The sequence below is a fragment of the Pongo pygmaeus genome, chromosome 7 (genome assembly GCF_028885625.2).
Source record: "Pongo pygmaeus isolate AG05252 chromosome 7, NHGRI_mPonPyg2-v2.0_pri, whole genome shotgun sequence".
In the NCBI taxonomy this organism is placed as follows: Eukaryota; Metazoa; Chordata; class Mammalia; order Primates; family Hominidae; genus Pongo; species Pongo pygmaeus.
The window spans coordinates 31,010,114-31,031,264 of record NC_072380.2 but is presented as its reverse complement, the minus strand read 5'-3'; the positions used below and the strand labels follow the sequence as shown (position 1 = coordinate 31,031,264).

Below are 21,151 nucleotides of genomic sequence, written 5' to 3'. Positions count from 1 at the left end.
TTAATAGATGGATTTTACTGATAGCCTCTTAGGGGCATCCTCTGACCCTTCAACAAAGCTTGATTTCAAACTTCTAGTCCATGAAAAGCAATGTATTATTTAACTTTACCCCTTCAGTACCTCTATCACCAATTCAACAGACATTTGTTAATAGTCTTTTTTTTTTTTTTTTGAGACGGAGTCTCGCTTTGTCACCCAGGCTAGAGTGCAGTGGTGCAATCTCGGCTCACTGTTGACAGTCGTTTTGTACAAGGTTGACATCTAAGTCATTATACTACACATTTTTTTTTGGTATAGGTCTTTTCCATCTTACCATACAGATCATGCTCTTTTGATTATGCTCTTGCTGACTAAAGATCAGTTCAAACTAACCTATAGGAGATCTTCTAAAAATCCTCTGTCTTGGTGCATTCAGGCTGCTGTAACAAAATACCATAAACTGGGTAACTTACAGACAACAGAAATTTCTTTGTCACAGTTCTGGAGGCTGGGGAATCCAAGATCAAGGTGCTGGCAGATTTGGTAGCTGGTGAGGGACTGCTTCCTGGTCCACAGACAGCTGTCTTTTCGCTGCATCTTCACATGGTGGAAGTTACGAGGGAGGTCTCTACAGTCTGTTTTGTAAGGGTACCTTCATGAAGGCACCACCTTTAATACCTAATCAACTTCTAAAGGCCCCAACTCCCAATACCTTCACATTAGGCTTTTTCTTTGTTTTTTTTTTTCTAAGAGTTTGATAGTTTTAACTCTTATCTTTAATCTTTGACCCATTTGCAGTTAATTTTTGTACATGGTTTAAAGTAAGAATCCAACTTCATTCTTTTGCACATGGATATCCAGTTTTCCTGGCACTATTTGTTGCAGACCGTCCTTTCTCCCACTGAATGGTCTTGGCACCCTTGTGGAACATCATTTCACCATATATGTGAAGGTTTATCTTGGAACTCTTTTTCCTATTTTATTGGTCTTAGATGTCTGTCTTTATGCCTGTTCCAAGCTTTAAGGAATATGAGTTACGGAAATAGTGAATGAATTAATAATATATATCATACAGGAAGCAGGGTATTATAAACAAACGGTAACACACACACACACACACACAAATAGGAGAATCAGAGTTGAGACTTAACATGTTGGAATTATCAAATACAGGTTTTTTTTAGAGACAGAATTTTTTTTCTTGCTACATTGCTATGTTGCTCAGGCTGGAATCCAGTCATAGCTCACTACAGCTTTGAACTCATAGGCTCAAGCAATTCTCCCACCACAGCCTGCCACGTAGCAGGGAGTACAGGTGTAAACCATCACACCCAGTTTAAGTACAATATATTTTTAAAGAAATGAGAAAGGCTTTAAAATGTGAGAAGCAGATTTTTTTAAAGAACCAAATATAACCCTTATTAATGAAAATAGTAATAATTATAGTTAACTCAATGGACTAGAAGCAGATTAGACCTAGCTGAAGAGAGTCAGTGAACCAGATGTTAGATATGAAGAAACATGATATGAATTTTAGATATGAAGAAGGGTTAAGAAACATGAAGAATAAAGACAGAAATTTGAACATAGGTAAATAGAAGTTCTATACTAAGGAAATAGAATGATGTCACAACAATATTTAAAGGTAAAGTTTCTGAGAATTTCACATAATTGTTGAAAGATACCAAACGTTAGATATAACAAGTTCATCAGATACTTAGCCTAGAACATCATGATGAAAATGCAGGACATAAGAGACAAAGAAGATACTAAAAGCTGCCAGAGGAAAAGATTGCCCATAAATGAATGACAATTCAATTGGAGGTGATAACATCTTCAGAGTGCTGAGAGAAAGTAGCAGTCATTCTAGAATTTTGTACCCAGGAAAATTAAGCCTGATGGCAGCATGTCTACTAAAGAATAGAATTTATCATATTGAATTGTAAAAGATTTAAAACATTCCCTTTAAAATCAAGGGCAAGATCAAGATACCTGCCATTATCAGTTATATTCAACATTGTACTAGGTACAAGAAATAAATAGCATAAGAATCAGATGGGAAGAAACAAAACCATAAGTCATTATACTGTCCATTATTCATAGAGGATATGGTGGTTGATGAAGCTAAATTTTTACAATTAATAAGAGCTTAACAAGGTTGCTGGGTAGCCAATATATAGAAATTGGTTTCAGGGAGTCATTTACCTAGTGATTGAGTGCATTCACTCTGGTGCCACACTGCCTAGCTTTGAATTCCAGGTTTTGCCCTTCCTAGCTTTGTGTCCTTGGACATATTATTTAACTTCCCTGCACTTTTGTTTTCTAATTTAAAATAAGGGTATTTCATAGGGATATTGTGAAGATTAAATGGATCAGTATATGTCTAAAGCATTTAGAAAAGTGTCTGGTACCTGGTAAGTGTTATATACGTGTTAGCCATTTTTATTATCAGTATCAACATTTTTTTTTTTTTTTTTTTTTGAGGTAGAGTCTTGCTCTGTCGCCCAGGCTGGAGTGCAGTGGCACAATCTCGGCTCACTGCAAGCTCCACCTCCCGGGTTCACGCTATTCTCCTGCCTCAGCCTCCCAAGTAGCTGGGACTACAGGCGCCTGCAACCACGCCCAGCTTATTTTTTGTATTTTTAGTAGAGACGGGGTTTTACCGTGTTAACCAGGATGGTCTCGATCTCCTGACCTCGTGATCCGCCTGCCTCGGCCTCCCAAAGTGCTGGGATTACAGGCGTGAGCCACCGCACCCGGCTACAACATCATTTTAAACATAGTAGTGAATAAAATAAGTTTTAAAGATACCATATATAGTAACGTAAAAATTATAAAGTACCTTAGAATAAATACTTTAAAAGAAGTGTAAAAACCCTCAGGGAAAAAAATTATAAAACTACTGAAAGACATTAATGAACTGAATACCATGTTCACAGATAGGAAAACTAATATAACAATAAAGCTTATCTTAAGATCGATCACTGGATTCAGTGAAGTTCCAATTAAAACCTAAACAAGATTTATTATTAGATAGGCCTAATTTAAAATGTGTATAAAAGTGCAAAGAGGCTGTGGAAGAACAAGATTTGTTTTTTTTTTTTTTTTTTTTTTTTTTTTTTTTGGTTTTGCTCAAGCATGTATCAAGATTTGTTACAATATGGTGTTGATGCGTGAATACAGAAAGACACCAATGAAACAGAGCCCAGAATTCGTACATATGTGGAAAATGGGTTTATGTCAGAGATGGCATTACAGATAAAGAGGAATAAGAAAGGTTGTTTTAAAAAATGCTAACAGTTTGATATTCACATGGAAAACTTGAACCTTTATTTTTTACCATAGACAAAAAATGAATTTGAGGTGAAGTAAAGACTTAAAGGTAAAAGGCAAAACTATGAAAGTTTTAGAAGAAAATATATGGGATATCTTTATGATCTTGGGGAGAAGTATTTCTTAAAGTTGATCAAAAGCAAAAATGAAAGCACAAAATATAAAGAAAAATATTCATAGTTGGGACTAAAATTAAACATACCTATTTTAGAAAATGAAAATACAACTTTTAAAAGTGGGAATTACTTGCAATAAATATAATTAGCAAAAAAGATAGTATCTCATATAAAGATTTCTTGCAAATACATAGAATAAACAAACTGATAGAAAATCGGGTAAAAAACTTGGATGGGTATTTCACAGATGTGGAAACATGACCAATAAATATACTCAGTACATGATCATTCTCAAAAATTGGGGGCTGGATTCAGTGGCTTATGCCTACAGGCACTTTGGGAGGCTGAGGCGGGCAGATCACTTGAGGTCAGGAAGCTGAGACCAGCCTGGCCAACATGGTGAAACCTCCCTCGTGTCTACAAAAATTAGCCAGGCATGGTGGCACATGCCTGTAGTCCCAGCTACTTAGGAGGCTGAGCCAGAAGAATCGCTTGAACCCAGGAGGCAGAGGTTGCAGCGCACTGAGATCACGCCACTTCACTCCAGCCCAGGCAACAGAGCAAGACACTGTCAAAAAAAAGGGGGGTGCAGGGAGAAAATGCAAACTAACCACAATCAGTTATCATTTGCTCCTGTCAGGTTGGCAGAAAGTGAAAACTATCAACATCAAGTGTTTGTGAGAATATGGAGAAACTGGAACTCTCATATACTCTTGGTGATGATGTGTAATAAAAGATTCAGAAATAGCCAAGCACAGTTGGCATGATGATGTGTAATAAAAGATTCAGAAATAGCCAAGCACGGTTGGCATGTGCCTGTAATCCTAGCTACTTAGCCATTGGGGAGGCTGAGGCATCAGGATCAAAAATCTGTGTACAGTTAGCCAGCATCTTCCCATGACGGCGCCCTCACTCACCCCACACAATGCAATGAGGACAAACCAGAATTCTCCAAGGCATTTATTGATCACTTGAGCTCAGGAGTTTGAGACCAGCCTGGGCAACACTAGTGAGACTAGTCTCAAAGGAAAAAAAAAGATTCAGAAATGAGACTATACAGAAATTAGTTTTTCTGTGTGAGGAATCTTCCTCATGTAGAAACAAAATTAAAAGACAAAAATATTAAAATATGTATGACAGACAAAACTAATTTATTTGTATATGGAGTCCTTATAAATCGTTAACTAGAATACTGTCTTCTCTGTGGAAAAAAATGGACAAAAAGATAAGAACAAGTGATTCACAGAAAAAATAAAATAGCTCAATGTCACTGATAATGAATTAAATGCAAACTAAAACCACAGTTCTATTTTTATTTACCAAGTTTTCAAAGGTTAAGTTTGATGAAATATTAAAAAATAAAAATATAAAGAATATTTTCTTTTAAGCAAAAATTAGTAAATAATAAAGGCTAGGTACAGACAGGTGAGTTACTAAGAGACCAAGAAAATCAGGATTATGAAGTCGTAGAAGTCTGGCAAGCTGTGTTATTTGAAGAACAGAGTGGTCAAGAGTATTAAACAGAGAGAGGCCAAGTAAGTCATGAACCGCAAATGACTGATGTGGAAAATCATTGATGACTTTGAAGATTGCTGTTTAGGTAGAGTAATGGAGGTAGAAATCAAAGCAGATTGAGAAGGGAATGGAAGGTGAGCTAGACAATGGCAAATATTTGCATTTCTGAGATGAACTCAGCTGATTTGTGATGTATTATCATTTTTACTTAACTTTTGATTGAATTTCTACTGATTTAATTTCCTCCTAATAATAACAGGATTATTCATTGTTTTTATTTCTTCTTGAATCAATTTTGGTAGCTTTTTTCCTAAGAATTATTTTGTCTAATATTTAAATGTATTGGCTTAAAGTTGTTCATAACATACATTCTCTTAAAACCTATATAGATAGATGTTTAAATTGTTAGCAAACTCTTGTTTTTGGTTCCTTTGTTCTTTAGTTATTATTTTGAATATCTGTTAAAGTATATGGTATATACCTTATGTACCATATGTACTATGAAGTACATGGTATATGCATTGCCGTGTACATTAACTATTCCTGAGTGTTTTAGAATTGATTTCTTTCTCTATCTATAATAGCCCAGGACTCCAGAAGACAGCCTCAGCATGAATCCTCAGAATTCAAACTTCCTGATTTTACTTATATATACTTATGTATATAAATAATACATAAACATATATAATCATTGTAGGACTATTTCATATGACATAATTTGTAATATGTAACATATAAATATAAAGGTTATAGGTCTGTGATACATGAGCATAAAGAAATATATATCAAAGGTCTAATATCCCACCCCAAAAAAACCCAAACAAAAAAAATATGAAGTTATCACTTTAACATAGTTGAAGTTTGGGCTGAAGTTAAAGAGACTTATTCCTACTTAAAAGGTAATAACTGAAAAATTGCTGAGCGCAACTTATTTAATGAAGGATATTGAATACCATTGTGTCCTGATTATTCATCTTTCGTTAGCAGTAAACTTAGCTTTTTGTGGCAAAGTATTATCTTAAGTAAGCACTGAGGAACAGAAGTGAACTTCATAAATCTTTCCTTTATTAGCAAATTATGCTAGAGAAACCCTATAGCTGAAATCATCAAGCTTTCTTGAATATGTAATTTTTTTTTTCTTTGAGCCGGAGTGTCACAGTGTCGCCCAGGCTGGAGTGCAATGGTGCGATCTCTGCTCCCTGCAACCTCCGCCTCCCGGGTTCAAGTGCTTCTTCTGCCTCAGCCTCCTGATGAGCTGGGATTACAGGCACACACCACCATACCCGGCGAATTTTTTGTGTTTTTAGTAGAGAGGGAGTTTCACTATATTGGTCAAACTGGTCTCGACTCCTGACCTCGTGATCCACCCACCTCGGCCTCCCAAACTGAATATGTAATTTAACTGTAGTTAAACACAGTATTGAGGATTGTGCTTTGAGGATTGTCCCAGCACTTGGCTGTTCAAGTAAAGTATATTCAACTGATTATTCTTTACCTTTATGTGCTGTTGTTACAGATCATGACTAATCGAAGATATTTTTATTGCATAAGGCATTCTAAACTATTTTCCATTCTCCCCCTTACTAAACTGCGAGGTGAACATGGCAGCCTTGACAAGTATCTCTAGAGCTGGTGCATCTTAGGAGTATTCTTGTTAGAAAGCAGTACCCCACTATTTTCTGTCATTGTGGCTGAATGGAAGAAGGGCTGGCTTTCTTCTCTTTTTCTTCTAGAGGTCTTTTTCATTCCCTGATCCATGTTTGGGTGACTGCAAGATCACCTTTCATAAAGAACAGGAGGGGATTAAGAGGGACATCCTTATGAACCTTCTTAGAACCTTATCCTTTGTGATCCTTCTGTAAAATTTTGGCATCTTTTAATTTGGATTGTGATCTAATGTTGGAACTAAGCAGTTGATAGGTGTCAGGAGGGCCATCAACCATGTTACGAAATGGTACGAAAAATACCTGCTTATATATATTTCCCTGTGTGTATACTCCATAGCTTTCTTTTGAAATCCAGCTTGAGTCCTACTTAAAGAGGTTAAGAATCAATATTTGGCAGGGGATGGAGGTTGCAGGGGAGTTTGGGGAGAGAGAGAAACGAGAGGGAAAAAGGAGGGGGAGGAATATTTTTGATACTTCTGGTATAGCAATATTTGATGTTGTCTTAAGCATTTATAGAATGATACTATAGAACAGTAGTCAATAAGCGATTGGCTGTTGTTGGCCATCAGCTGTAGGAATAGTCAGCAATAGTTGGTTTACAACTTTTTGAAGTTTCTTCGAAAGCCAGAGATCTTGATTTAAAGAGAGTATCGTTTTAGTCACAGAAATGTATAGGAAAAAAATGCTTTTTAAAAATGGAGTATTTGGGCTGGGCATGGTGGCTCATGCCTGTAATCCCAGCACTTTGGGAGTCTGAGGCAGGAGGATCACTTGAGCCCAGGAGTTCAAAACCAGCCTGGGCAACACAGACAGACCCTGTCTCAAAAGAAAGAAAGAAAAAAAAATGGAGTGTTTGGTAAGAATTTTACCAAATGTGCATAAAAATTGTTATGGCTGTAAGTTTTTGAGCTTTTCAGGAGCAGGGAGACTTTTGGTTACCTAATGACAGTTACATGAATTACGAGGAAAAAATGCGTTAGAAACAAAAATTCATATATATATATATATATATATATATGAATGAAATATATGTGTGAAATATATATGTGAAATGTATATATAAGTGATATATATATGTATGTGAAATATATATATTGAGATAGAGTCTTGCTGTATCGCCCAGGCTGGAGTGCAGTGGAGTGATCTCAGCTCACTGCAACTTCCACCTCCCGGGTTCAAGCTGTTATCGTGCCTCAGCCTCCCAAGTGGCTGGAATTACAGGTATGTGCCATCACACCCAGCTAATCTTTTTGTATTTTTAGTAGAGATGGAGTTTCACCATGTTGGCCAGGCTGGTCTCAAACTCCTAGCCTCAAGTGATCTGCCCACCTCAGCCTCTCAAAGTGCTGGGATTACAGGCGTGAGTCACTGTGCCCAGCTGATATTTTTCAAATTATATAAAAACCAAAGTTGTAAACTCCTTTTCTTTTTTGGGTAACTGTCAAATTGAGATGGAAACTTTATGACAGTTGACTAAGAACATTTTACTATTTACTTTTGTTGAAGAACTTTTAAATGATCGTACTGCCATTGCCTTTTATGTATTTATTGACCTTTTTGCTTAATAACCTTGGGTTGATTTTAGGCCAACAAAATGGAAATGAAAGAAACTGCTAAACAGAATACACTGTGTCAAATGAGCTCAACTAGCAAACCCATGTTGAATACTCGTGAAGTCAATCCTTTGAAGAAATTCACCATTCCTAAGATCAGGAGGACAGCTGAGAAAGGTAATATTTCTGTAGTTGGGAATATTTTAGTAACTATTACTGTATTTCTCTCATTCTTAGTTTATGTTCATCTTTTATTTTGACTCTATATAAAATTAGGTTAATTCAGGTCTCTAATTCCTTAAACATACATGTACTTATGTTTCCACACAAAATAGAATAGACGCATGTTCTGCATCCTTCCCTCTAAGTACACCTAAAAACCCTGGACATTTTTATAAAATAAATATGAGAAGACTTTTGAAACTGGAGAGAAGACAGACCAACTAGGGAATTTGAGACTCAGGGAATGACATAGCAGTAAGTTCCCTCGATTTTCTTTTTGTTTCCTCCCTATCTCAGACTAGATGCCCCCAACACAGAAATGCCAGCTGACACAGACCTCCCCCAAAAGCCCCAAGAAAAACCTCTTCTTTCTTGCCAGTGGACTAAGAAAAGAAAAGGGCAGCCTAGAAAGTTGGAAACCTGTTTGACATTAAATATACCCCTCCCGTTTCCCACTGGGGTGATGGCAAAGGAGGTTGAGTGGGGATCCTGGACTCTGACCCCCTACCCAGCAGGAACAAGGTACCCCTTTCCTTCCCCATGGTGCCAGTGGTTATCCAAGTAGGATCACACAACAATAATTCATTCCCTTCCCTGCCATCATCCTGCTCCTGCAATGTCAGTTGATACCTACCCCTGCTTTGTGGTGATGAGTTGTCCTTTCCACTAGGGTTAGAGTCAGTGAACAAAGTGGAGAGCCTGGACCTCCACCACATCCAGCAGTAACAAGGCCTCCTTCTACAGTGTTGGTGGAGGATGAGCGGGGACCATGGCCTTCCAGCCCTTTGCAGTGGTAACAGGATACTCCCCAGGGTATAAATGGAGGCCCTGTGGAAAGCCAGAACTTCACCTCTGCATAGTAGTAAAGAGTCAGTGCTCCCCTTTCCCTGCCAGCCATTGTTCCTGCCGGCACAGTTTTAGTAAAGTCTTGCTGAAGTGAGAGATTAAATATAATCTAGAGTCTCATAAAAATGCCCCAGTTGACCAGGATATAATAAAAATCGCTCATCTTAACACACCAAGAAAATCTCAACTTGAATGAGAAAAGATACTCAATAGATGCCAACATCAAGATTGACACAGGTGTTGGAACTATAATTACCTGAGAGACTTTTAAAGCAGCTACCATGAAGATACTCGGACAAGCAGTTACAGACACTTTTGAAACAAATGAAAAGCTAGAAAATTTCATCAAATAAATGAAATATGTAATAACCGAATAGAAGGCTTAGAACTGAAAATTTAATTAAAATAAAAACTCAGGCAAAAACTAATAGAACTACAAGGAGAAATAGAGAAGTCCACTATTATAGTTGGAAATACCCCATTATCAGAAATGGGCATATCCAACAGACAGAAAATCACTAAGGACATAGTTGAACTCAGCAACACCATCAGTCAACTTGGTATAATAGACATCTGTAGACTATTCCATTCAACAGTAGCACGTTAGACATTCTTCTCAAGCACACATAAGACTCACCAAGATAGACCATACCTTGGCCATAATACACATGTTAAGAGACTTGAAATAGTAGAAATCATACAGTCACCTCTCAGACCATGTATTAATCCGTTTTCATGCTGCTGATAAAGACATACTCGAGACTGGGCAATTTACAAAAGAAAGAGGTTTATAATGGACTTACAGTTCCACGTGGCTGGGGAAGCCTCACAATCATGGCAGAAGGCAAGGAGAAACAAGTCACATCTTACATGGATGGCAGCAGGCAAAGAGAGCTTGTGCAGAGAAACTCCTGTGTTTAAAACCATCAGATCTCATGAGACCCATTCACTATCACGAGAATAGCACGGGAAAGACCTGCTCCCATAAGTCAGTCATCTCCCACCGGATCCCTCCCACAACACATGAGAATTATGGGAGCTACAGGATGAGATTTGGTTGGGGACACAGAGCCAAACCATATCAGACCACAGTGGAATTTATTAAGATGATCAAGTAGGAGGCCCACACTAGATATAAGTAACCCAAAGATAGCTGGAAAATACCGAAATTCTTTGAGATTAAACAGCACACTTCTAAATAATAAAAGCATCAAAGAAGAAATCTCAGGAGAAATGTTAAAATACCTTGAACTAAATGAAAAGGAAAACAAAATTTGTAGGATAAAGCAAAAGCAGTACTTAGGAAGAAATTTATGGCATTGAATGCATGTATTAGAAAACAAGAAATATCTAAAATCAGTAATTTAAGTTTATACCTTAGGAAACTAGAAAAGAGAGGACAAATTAAATCCAAAATAAGCAGAAGAAAAGAAATAATAAAAATTAGAGCAGAAATGAATGAAATGAAAAAAAGGAAATTAATAGATAAAAATCAACAAAATGAAAATCTGGATCTTTGAAAAGATCAGTAAAGTTGATAAGCCTCTAGCCAGGATAACCACGAAAAAAAAAGGGAGCACAAATTACTGATATCAGAAATCAAAAGAGAGGACATCACTACAGATCCTATGGGCATTAAAAGGATAAAGGATACTATGAACAACTCTGGGCCTGTAAATTTGGTGACCTAGATGAAATGTACCAATTCCTTGAAAGACATTATCTGCAAAAAGTCACACAAGAAGAAATATGTGATCTGAATAGGCCTAAATCTATCTATTAAACAAATTGAATCAATAACTAATAACCTTCCAATACGGCACCAGGACCAGATAGGTTCACTGGTGAGTGCTAGTAGCATTTAAGGAAGAAGTTATACCAATTCTCTACAATCTCTTTCAGAAGATACAAGTAGAAGGAATACTTTCTGACTCATGCTTTTAGAGGAGCATTATTTTAATACCAAAACAAGTTAAAGAACTTAGAAGAAAACTACAGGGCCAAGAAAAGCTCAACATCACTGATCATTAGAGAAATGCAAATCAAAACCACAATGAGATACCATCTCACGCCAGTCATAATGGAAGTTATTGAAAAGTCAAGAAACAATAGATGCTGGTGAGGCTGTGGATAAATAGGAATGTTTTTACACCATTGGGCACTGTGGCTCATGCCTTGAGGCTAGAAGTTTGAGACCAGCCTGTGCAACATAGCAAGGCCCTGTCTCTAGAAAAAAATTTAAAAATCAGCCTGTGTGGTACACGCCTGTAGTCTTAGCTGCTTGGGAAGCTGAGGTGGGAGGAACGCTTGATCCCAAGAATCAAGCAAGAATGTAAATGTAGGAGGGGAGGAGCCAAGATAACTGAATAGGAACAGCTCCGGTCTACAGCTCCCAGTATGAGCGACGCAGAAGACGCGTGATTTCTGCATTTCCATCTGAGGTACCGGGTTCATCTCACTAGGGAGTGCCAGACAGTGGGCGCAGGTCAGTGGGTGCATGCACCGTGTGTGAGCCGAAGAAGGGCGAGGCATTGCCTCACTCGGGAAGTGCAAGGGGTCAGGGAGTTCCCTTTCCTAGTCAAAGAAAGGGGTGACAGATGGCACCTGGAAAATCAGGTAACTCCCACCCGAATACTGTGCTTTTCCGACAGGCTTAAAAAATGGCGCACCAGGAGATTATATCCCGCACCTGGCTCAGAGGGTCCTACGCCCACGGAGTCTCGCTGATTGCTAGCACAGCAGTCTGAGATCAAACTGCAAGGCGGCAGCGAGGCTGGGGGAAGGACGCCCACCATTGCCCAGGATTGCTTAGGTAAACAAAGCAGCCAGGAAGCTCAAACTGGGTGGAGCGCACCACAGCTCAAGGAGGCCTGCCTGCCTCTGTAGGCTCCACCTCTGGGGGCAGGGCACGGACAAACAAAAAGACAGCAGTAACCTCTGCAGACTTAAATGTCCCTGTCTGACAGCTTTGAAGAGAGCAGTGGTTCTCCCAGTACGCAGCTGGAGATCTGAGAACGGGCAGACTGCCTCCTCAAGTGGGTCCCTGATGCCTGACCCCTGAGCAGCCTAATTGGGAGGCACCCCCCAGCAGGGGCAGACTTGACACATCACGCGGCCGGGTACTCCAACAGACCTGCAGCTGAGGGTCCTGTCTGTTAGAAGGAAAACTAACAAACAGAAAGGACATCCACACCAAAAACCCATCTGTACGTCACCATCATCAAAGACCAAAAGTAGATAAAACCACAAAGATAGGTAAAAAACAGAGCAGAAAAACTGGAAACTCTAAAAAGCAGAGCGCCTCTCCTCCTCCAAAGGAACGTAGTTCCTCACCAGCAACGGAATCCAGGAGCTGGTTTTTTGAAAGGATCAACAAAATCGATAGACCACTAGCAAGACTAATAAAGAAAAAAAGAGAGAAGAATCAAATAGACGCAATAAAAAATGATAAAGGGGATGTCACCACCGATCCCACAGAAATACAAACTACCATCAGAGAATACTACAAACACCTCTACGCAAATAAACTAGAAAATCTAGAAGAAATGGATAAATTCCTCGACACATAACCAGGGAGAAGTTGAATCTCTGACTAAACCAGGGAGAAGTCGAATCTCTGAATAGACCAATAACAGGCTCTGAAATTGTGGCAATAATCAATAGCTTACCAACCAAAAAAAGTCCAGGACCAGATGGATTCACAGCCGAATTCTACCAGAGGTACAAGGAGGAGCTGGTACCATTCCTTCTGAAACTATTCCTGTCAATAGAAAAAGAGGGAATCCTCCCTAACTCATTTTATGAGGCCAGCATCATCCTGATACCAAAGCCAGGCAGAGACACAACCAAAAAACAGAATTTTAGACCAATATCCTTGATGAACATTGATGCAAAAATCCTCAATAAAATACTGGCAAACCGAATCCAGCAGCACATCAAAAAGCTTATCCACCATGATCAAGTGGGCTTCATCCCTGGGATGCAAGGCTGGTTCAACATATGCAAATCAGTAAATGCAATCCAGCATATAAACAGAACCAAAGACAAAAACCACATGATTATCCCAATAGATGCAGAAAAGGCCTTTGACAAAATTCAACAACCCTTCATGCTAAAAACTCTCAATAAATTAGGTATTGATGGGACGTATCTCAAAATAATAAGAGCTATCTATGACAAACCCACAGCCAATATCATAGCGAATGGGCAAAAACTGGAAGCATTCGCTTTGAAAACTGGCACAAGACAGGGATGCCCTCTCACCATTCGTATTCAACATAATGTTGGAAGTTCTGGCCAGGGCAATTAGGCAGGAGAAGGAAATAAAGGGTATTCAGTTAGGAAAATAGGAACTCAAATTGTCCCTGTTTGCAGACGACATGATTGTATATCTAGAAAACCCCATTGTCTCAGCCCAAAATCTCCTTAAGCTGATAAGCAACTTCAGCAAAGTCTCAGGATACAAAATCAATGTACAAAAATCACAAGCATTCTTATCCACCAATAACACACAAACAGAGAGCCAAATCCTGAGTGAACTGCCATTCACAATTGCTTCAAAGAGAATAAAATACCTAGGAACCCAACTTACAAGGGATGTGAAGGACCTCTTCAAGGAGAACTACAAACCCCACTGCTCAATGAAATAAAAGAGGATACAAACAAATGGAAGAATATTCCATGCTTATGGGTAGGAAGAATCAATATTGTGAAAATGGCCATAGTGCCCAAAGTAATTTATAGACTCAATGCCATCCCCATCAAGCTACCAATGACTTTCTTCACAGAATTGGAAAAAACTACTTTAAATTTCATATGGAACCAAAAAAGAGCTTACATTGCCAAGTCAATCCTCAGCCAAAAGAACAAAGCCAGAGGCATCACGCTACCTGACTTCAAACTATACTACAAGGCTCAGTAACCAAAACAGCATGATACTGGTACCAAAACAGAGATATAGATCAATGGAACAGAACAGAGCCCTCAGAAAATAATGCTGCATATCTACAATCATCTGATCTTTGATAAACCTGAGAAAAACAAGCAATGGGGAAAGGATTCCCTATTTAATAAATGGTGCTGGGAAAACTGGCTAGCCATATGTAGAAAGCTGAAACTGGATCCCTTCCTTACACTTATACAAAAATCAATTCAAGATGGATTAAAGACTTAAACGTTAGACGTAAAACCATAAAAACCCTAGAAGAAAACCTAGGCAATACCACTCAGGACATAGGCATGGGCAAGGACTTCATGTCTAAAACACCAAAAGCAATGGCAACAAAAGCCAAAATTGACAAATGGGATCTAATTAAACTAAGGAGCTTCTGCACAGCAAAAGAAACTACCATCAGAGTGAACAGGCAATCTACAAAATGGGAGAAAATTTTCGCAACCTACTCATCTGACAAAGGGCTAATATCCGGAATCTACAAGGAACTCAAATTTACAAGAAAAAAACGAACAACCCCATCAAAAAGCGGGCGAAGGATATGAACAGACACTTCTCAAAAGAAGACATTTATGCAGCCAAAAAACACATGAAGAAATGCTCATCATCACTGGCCATCAGAGAAATGCAAATCAAAACCACAATGAGATACCATCTTACACCAATTAGAATGGCAATCATTAAAAACTCAGGAAACAACAGGTGCTGGAGAGGATGTGGAGAAATAGGAACACTTTTACACTGTTGGTGGGACTGTAAACTAGTTCAACCATTGTGGAAGTCAGTATGGCGATTCCTCAGGGATCTAGAACTAGAAATACCATTTGACCAAGCCATCCCATTACTGGGTATATACCCAAAGGATTATAAATCATGCTGCTATAAAGACACATGCACATGTATGTTTATTGCGGCACTATTCACAATATCAAAGACTTGGAACCAACCCAAATGTCCAACAATGATAGACTGGATTAAGAAAATGTGGCACATATACACCATGGTATACTATGCAGCCATAAAAAATGAAGAGTTCATGTCGTTTGTAGGGACGTGGATGAAACTGGAAACCATCATTCTCAGCAAACTATCACAAGGACAAAAAACCAGACACCGCATGTTCTCACTCATAGGTGGGAATTGAACAGTGAGAACACATGGACACAGGAAGGGGAACATCACACTCCGGAGACTGTTGTGGGGTGGGGGGAGGTGGGAGGGATAACATTAGGAGATATGCCTAATGCTAAATGACGAGTTAATGGGTGCAGCACACCAACATGGCACATGTATACATATGTAACAAACCTGCACATTGTGCACATGTACCCTAAAACTTAAAGTATAATAATAATAATATTTTAAAAAACCCAACTACTGTTGGCAAACTCATTTCAAATGTAGTGATAAGTTGGTGGAATGTAGACATATGAAAAAAGATAGGCCATACAAATAATAAAGTAAGAGTGACTATATTAATGGTGGATAAGTAGACTTCAGAGAAAAGAAAATTTCCAAGAACAAAGAGGGATGTTACTTAATGATGAAAAGGTCAGTCCACCAAGTAGATGCAGCAGTCTAAAATATGTATATATCAGACATCAGACCTTCAGAATGTATGAAGCGAAACTGATAAAACTGAAAGGAGAAATGGACAAATTTAGAATTATAGTTGGAGACTTTGTACTCTCAGTTGCTAAAACTAAGCAGAAAGTCCGGAAGAATATTGAAGAATCTAACACTGTCAATCAACAGGATCTAATTGACGTTTATAGATTATTGTACTTAACAGTAGCAGAATAGACCTTTCAAGCACCTGTGGAACATGCATCAAAATAGACAACATCTTGGGCAATGAGATATGTATCAACATATTTAAAGGAATTGAGGCCAGGTGCGGTGGCTCATGTCTGTAATCCCAGCGCTTTGGAAGGCTGAGGTGGGCAGATCACGAGGTCAGGAGATTGAGACCATCCTGGCTAAGACGGTGAAACCCTGTCTCTACTAAAAATATGAAAAATTAGCCGGGCATGGTGGTGGGCGCCTGTAGTCCCAGCTACTTGGGAGGCTGAGGCAGGAGAATGGTGTGAGCCCAGGAGGCAGAGCTTGCAGTGAGCCGAGATTGCGCCACTGCACTCCAGCCTGGGCAACAGAGCGAGACTCTGTCTCATAAATAAATAAATTGAAATCATACAGAATATGTTCTCTGACAACATGCAAACAAAAAAGTAAATCTCCAAAGACACTTGGAAAGTGAGTAGGAGGCACGGGGCTTGCTTGAGGCTAGGAATTTGAGACCAGCCTGGGAAACATAGTGAGACCTTATCTCTGCAAAAAGTAAGGTAAATAACACATTTTGAAATAGTCATGGGATTTTAAAGGAAATAAATATATAACTAAAATGAAAATGCAACATACCAAAATTTGAGGGACATGGTTAAAGCACTGCTAACAAGGAAGTTCATAGCACTAAATGTTTACGTTAGAAAAGAGGGAGTGTTTCAGATCAATAATCTTAATCTTCCAACCTTTAAGAAACCAGAAAAAGAAAGCCTGGGTGCGGTGGCTTACGCCTGTAATCCTAGCACTTTGGGAGGCCGAGGCAGGTGGATTGCCTGAGTTCAGGAGTTCGAGACCAGCCTGGGGAACACAGTGAAACCCCCATCTCTACTAAAATACAAAAAATTAGCCAGGTGTGGCGGCATGCGCCTGTAATCCCAGCTACTCGGGAGGCTGAGACTGGAGAATCGCTTGAACCCAGGAGGTGGAGGTTGCAGTGAGCCAAGATCATGCCATTGCACTCCAGCCTGGGTGACAGAGCAAGACTCTGTCTCAAAAAAAAAAAAAAAAAAAAAACCTGTCAAGATGAAAGGATAATTAATGAAACTACAACAAAAAGATGGTTGTTTGGAAAGATCAACTAAATTGACAAACCTTTATCAAGTCTGACAAAAGAAAAAGAAGCCATAAATTACCACTATCAAGAATGAAATGAGTTATCACTACTGGCCCACAGGTTGTATCAAAAGTACAAACGTTAAACACATGTAGTTCTAAATAGATCATTTAAATAGCCTTACAACAATTAAATGTAATTCATGGTTAGAAAGGAAATTTTAAGGCCCAGATGGTTTCACTGGAGAATTCTAAAGATTTAAAGAACAGAAACTCTATACAATCTCTTCCAGAAAATAGAAATTGAGAGAATAATAATATGAGATTAATATTACCATAGTTCTAAGACAAGACCAATATAATATGGAAAACACCCCACAGACCAGTGTCCGTGATAATTGATGCATATATCCTAAACAAAATATTAGCAAATGGAGTTCAATATTTAAAATGAATTATTGCACACAACTGAGAGGTGAATGTTCTCTTCCACCACTCTTATTCAACATAATACCGGAAGTTATACCCAGCACAAAAAGCCAAGGAGAGGAATTAGCAGGTATTCAGAGTGGAAAAGAAGAAATAAAGTTATCCCTATTTGAAGAGAACATGATGGTCTGCATGGAAAATCCTAAGGAATCTTAAAAAAAAAGAAAGGAAAACTTGGAACTAGTAAGTTCAGCAAGGTCACTGGATACAATGAAAACAGAAAAAAACAATTGTTCATTTGACTCATAAACAACCCAGGGATTAGGGGCACTGATCCCGCCCCCACCCCCTCCCCAAAACACACAGCTGAAAAATCTGCATATAACTCACTCCCCCAGCACTTAACTTTTAATACAAATAGCCTACTGTTGACCTGAAGTCTTACTGATAACATGAACAGTTGATTAACACATAATTTTATATATGTATTATATGCTACTATACTTTTACAGTAAGTAAGGTAGAGAAAATGTTACTAAGAAAATCATAAGGAAGAGAAAATATGTTTACTATTCCTTAAATGGAAGTGGATCACTGTAAAGGTCTTCATCTTCATCATCTTCACATTGAATAGGCTAAGGAAGAGGAGGGGTTGGTCATGCAGCCTTAAGGAGTAGCAGAGGTGGAAGAAAATCCAAGTATAAGTTTTCCCACTGTTCAAACCCATATTGTTCATGAGTCAACTATGCTTTTAAATACTAGCAAAGAACACATGGAAATAAACAATTTTTAAAATACCATTTAAAATAACTTTGGGCAGCCGGGCATGGTGGCTCGCACCTGTAATCCCAGTACTTTGGGAGCCTGAGGCAGGTGAATCACCTGAGATCAGGAGTTGGAGACCAGCCTGGCCAACATGGCGAAACCCCATCTCTACTAAAAACAGAAAAAAATTAGCTAGGCATGGTGGTGGGTGCCTATAATCCCAGCTACTTGGGAGGCTGAGGCATGAGAATCCCTTGAACCCAGGAGGGGGAGGTTGCGATGAGCTGAGCTCACGCCATAAATATATAGTTTATATATTTATAAACTATAAAATACTGATTTTTTTTAAAAAAAAAAAAGGAAATCTAAATAAATGGTGAGATGTAGTGTGTTCATAGATTAAAAGACTCAACATAATGACATCAGTTCACCACAAATTTATCTGAGGGTTTATTGCAGTTCCTATCAAAATCCCAGCAAGATGTTCATAGACAAGCTTATTCTGACACTTACCTGGGAAGGCAAAGAAACTAGAATAGCTAAAACAATTTTGAAATAGAAGAAAGTATATGGAAATACTCTATCCACTGTTAAGCCTTAGCATATAGCTGTGGTAAGAAAGACAGTGTGACCACAGGAATAGACACACAGATCTGTGGAACAGAATAAAGATTCCAAAAATAGATCCATGCAAATATGCTCAATTGATTTTCTTTCCATTGATTTTTAACAAAGGTGCATTAAGTGGAGGAAAAATAGTCTTCATGAAATGTTGCTAGAGCAATTGGACATCCAGAGACCAAAAAAATGAAGTTCACCCTAACCTCATGCAAAAAATAATTCCGAATGAACCTTGGGCTTAAATGTAAAACGTGAAGCTATAAAACATCTAGAAGAAAACATGAGAGGACATCTTCAGGATCTCAGCTTGGATAAGGAGTTCTTAGACATGATACAAAAAACAATCTATAAAAGAAAGAAGAAATTCACTTTCATGAAAATCAGAAACTTTTGCTCTGCGAAAGACTGTTAGGAAGGTGAAAAGATAAGCTAGGAATGGGGAAAAAAGCTTTTGCAGATCATTTATCTGAGCAAGGACTTACACCTAGAACATATAAAGCACTTTCAAAGTTCAATAGGTGGAAAAAAAAAAAAAAGGCAATCCAGTTAGAAAACAAGAAAAAGACATGAATAGACTTTTCACCAGAGAGAATACACTGATGGCAAATGGGCTTATCAAAAGATGTTCAACATCATAGCCATTAAGGAAATGCATATGAAAACCACAATGAGATGTAACTATACACTTCTTAGAATAGCTGAAAAAGAAAACAATAACAGTACCAAATGCCGGTGAGGATGGGAGACACCAACTCACTCGTGTATTGCCATTAGGGAATGTAAGATAGCACAGCCACTCCAGAAAACAATTTGGCATCATCTTTAAAAACTAAATATGCAGCCATGCCCAGTGGCATGTGCTCGTAGTTCCAGCTACTCAGGAAGCCAGAGCAGGAGGATTGCTTGAGCCCAGGAGTTCAAGGCCATCCTGAGCAACATAGCAAGATGCAATCTTTAAAAAAATAAGTAAGCATGCAGGCCAGGCACAATGGCTCACGCCTGTATTCCCAGCACTTTGGGAGGCCGAGGCAGGTGGATCACCTGAGGTCGGGAGTTCAAGACCAGCCTGACCAACGTGGAGAAACTGCATCTTGACTAAAAAAATACAGAAATTAGCCCAGCGTGGTGGCGCATGCCTGTAATGCTAGCTACTCGTGAGGCTGAGGCAGGAGAATCACTTGAACCCGGAAGGCGGAGGTTTTGGTGAGCCGAGATCGCGCCATTGTGCTCCAGCCTGGGCAACAAGAGTAAAACTCTGTCTCAAAAATCAATAAATAAGCATGCAACTGCCATATGATCCAGCCATCCTTCCCTTGGGCATTTTTCCCTGGCAAACAAAAAATGATGTTCACACAAAAACCTATACGTGAATGTACACAGCAGCTTAATTTGTAATAACCAGAAACTGACAACCACCCAAATTTCTAATGAGTAAATGGTTAAACAAACTATGGCACATTCATACCATGGTATACTACTTAGCAATAAGAAGAAACAGTCTACTCATACAACAACTTGGTTGAATCTCAGAGGCAGTATGCTAAGCAAAAAAAAAAAAAGCAGTCTTTACAGGTCTCATACTACAAAATTTCACTTACAAACATTCTAGAAATGGCAAAAGTATGCATATGGAGAAGAGAGTAATAATTTTCAGGATTTGGGGACAGGGTAGGAGAATGGGGGTGTGGGAGAGTTTCCGTATGAAAAAATACATAAAGGAGTGGCAGAAGGGATGTCTCTGGTGATAGAGCAGTTCTGTATCTTAGGGTGATTGTTACACAAATCTACATGTGATAAAATTGCATAGAACTACACACACAAGTGGATGTAAAACTGGTTGGTAAAGTCTTAATAAGGTCTGTGGCTGGTACCAACGTCATTTTCCTAGTTTTGATATTGGATTATAGTTACATGCTTCCACTGGAGGAAACTGGGTTAAGCGTACACAGTGTACCCTTAACTGTGTACTGTTTTTGCAACTTCCTGTGAATCTAGATTCATTTCAAAATAAAAAGTTATACATCCACAAAATCATCATATGTTATAAAACTATCAAAATTTCTACATCATATATTATGAAACTATCAAAATTTGTAATAATTATTACAAATACTAAAATGAAAATCATTTTGGGGGTCAATAATAGAATTAAAAATGGGAATGAGGAATGAGTTGTTACAGAAATCAGCTGGTTATAGTATTTTATATTGTTTCTGTCATTATGTTAACTTCTGTTGATAAGCTAAATTTAAGGGGTGA

At 38.5% G+C, this 21,151-nt stretch overlaps 1 protein-coding gene across 3 annotated transcripts in view; it reads left to right on the top strand.

Moving 5' to 3' along the window:
* TEX15 (testis expressed 15, meiosis and synapsis associated) overlaps positions 1-21,151 on the top strand; it is an 84,537-nt gene that overhangs the window by 17,367 nt on the left and 46,019 nt on the right. For 2 of the 3 annotated variants that reach the window (XM_054497926.2, XM_063668603.1), the window contains exon 3: positions 8,196-8,340. In XM_054497926.2, the coding sequence (XP_054353901.2) occupies positions 8,205-8,340 (136 nt within the window). In that variant the 5' untranslated portion in view covers positions 8,196-8,204. Of the gene's footprint in view, positions 1-7,733; positions 7,832-8,195; positions 8,341-21,151 lie in introns of all 3 variants that reach the window. The other variant, XM_054497927.2, reaches the window with a different exon arrangement.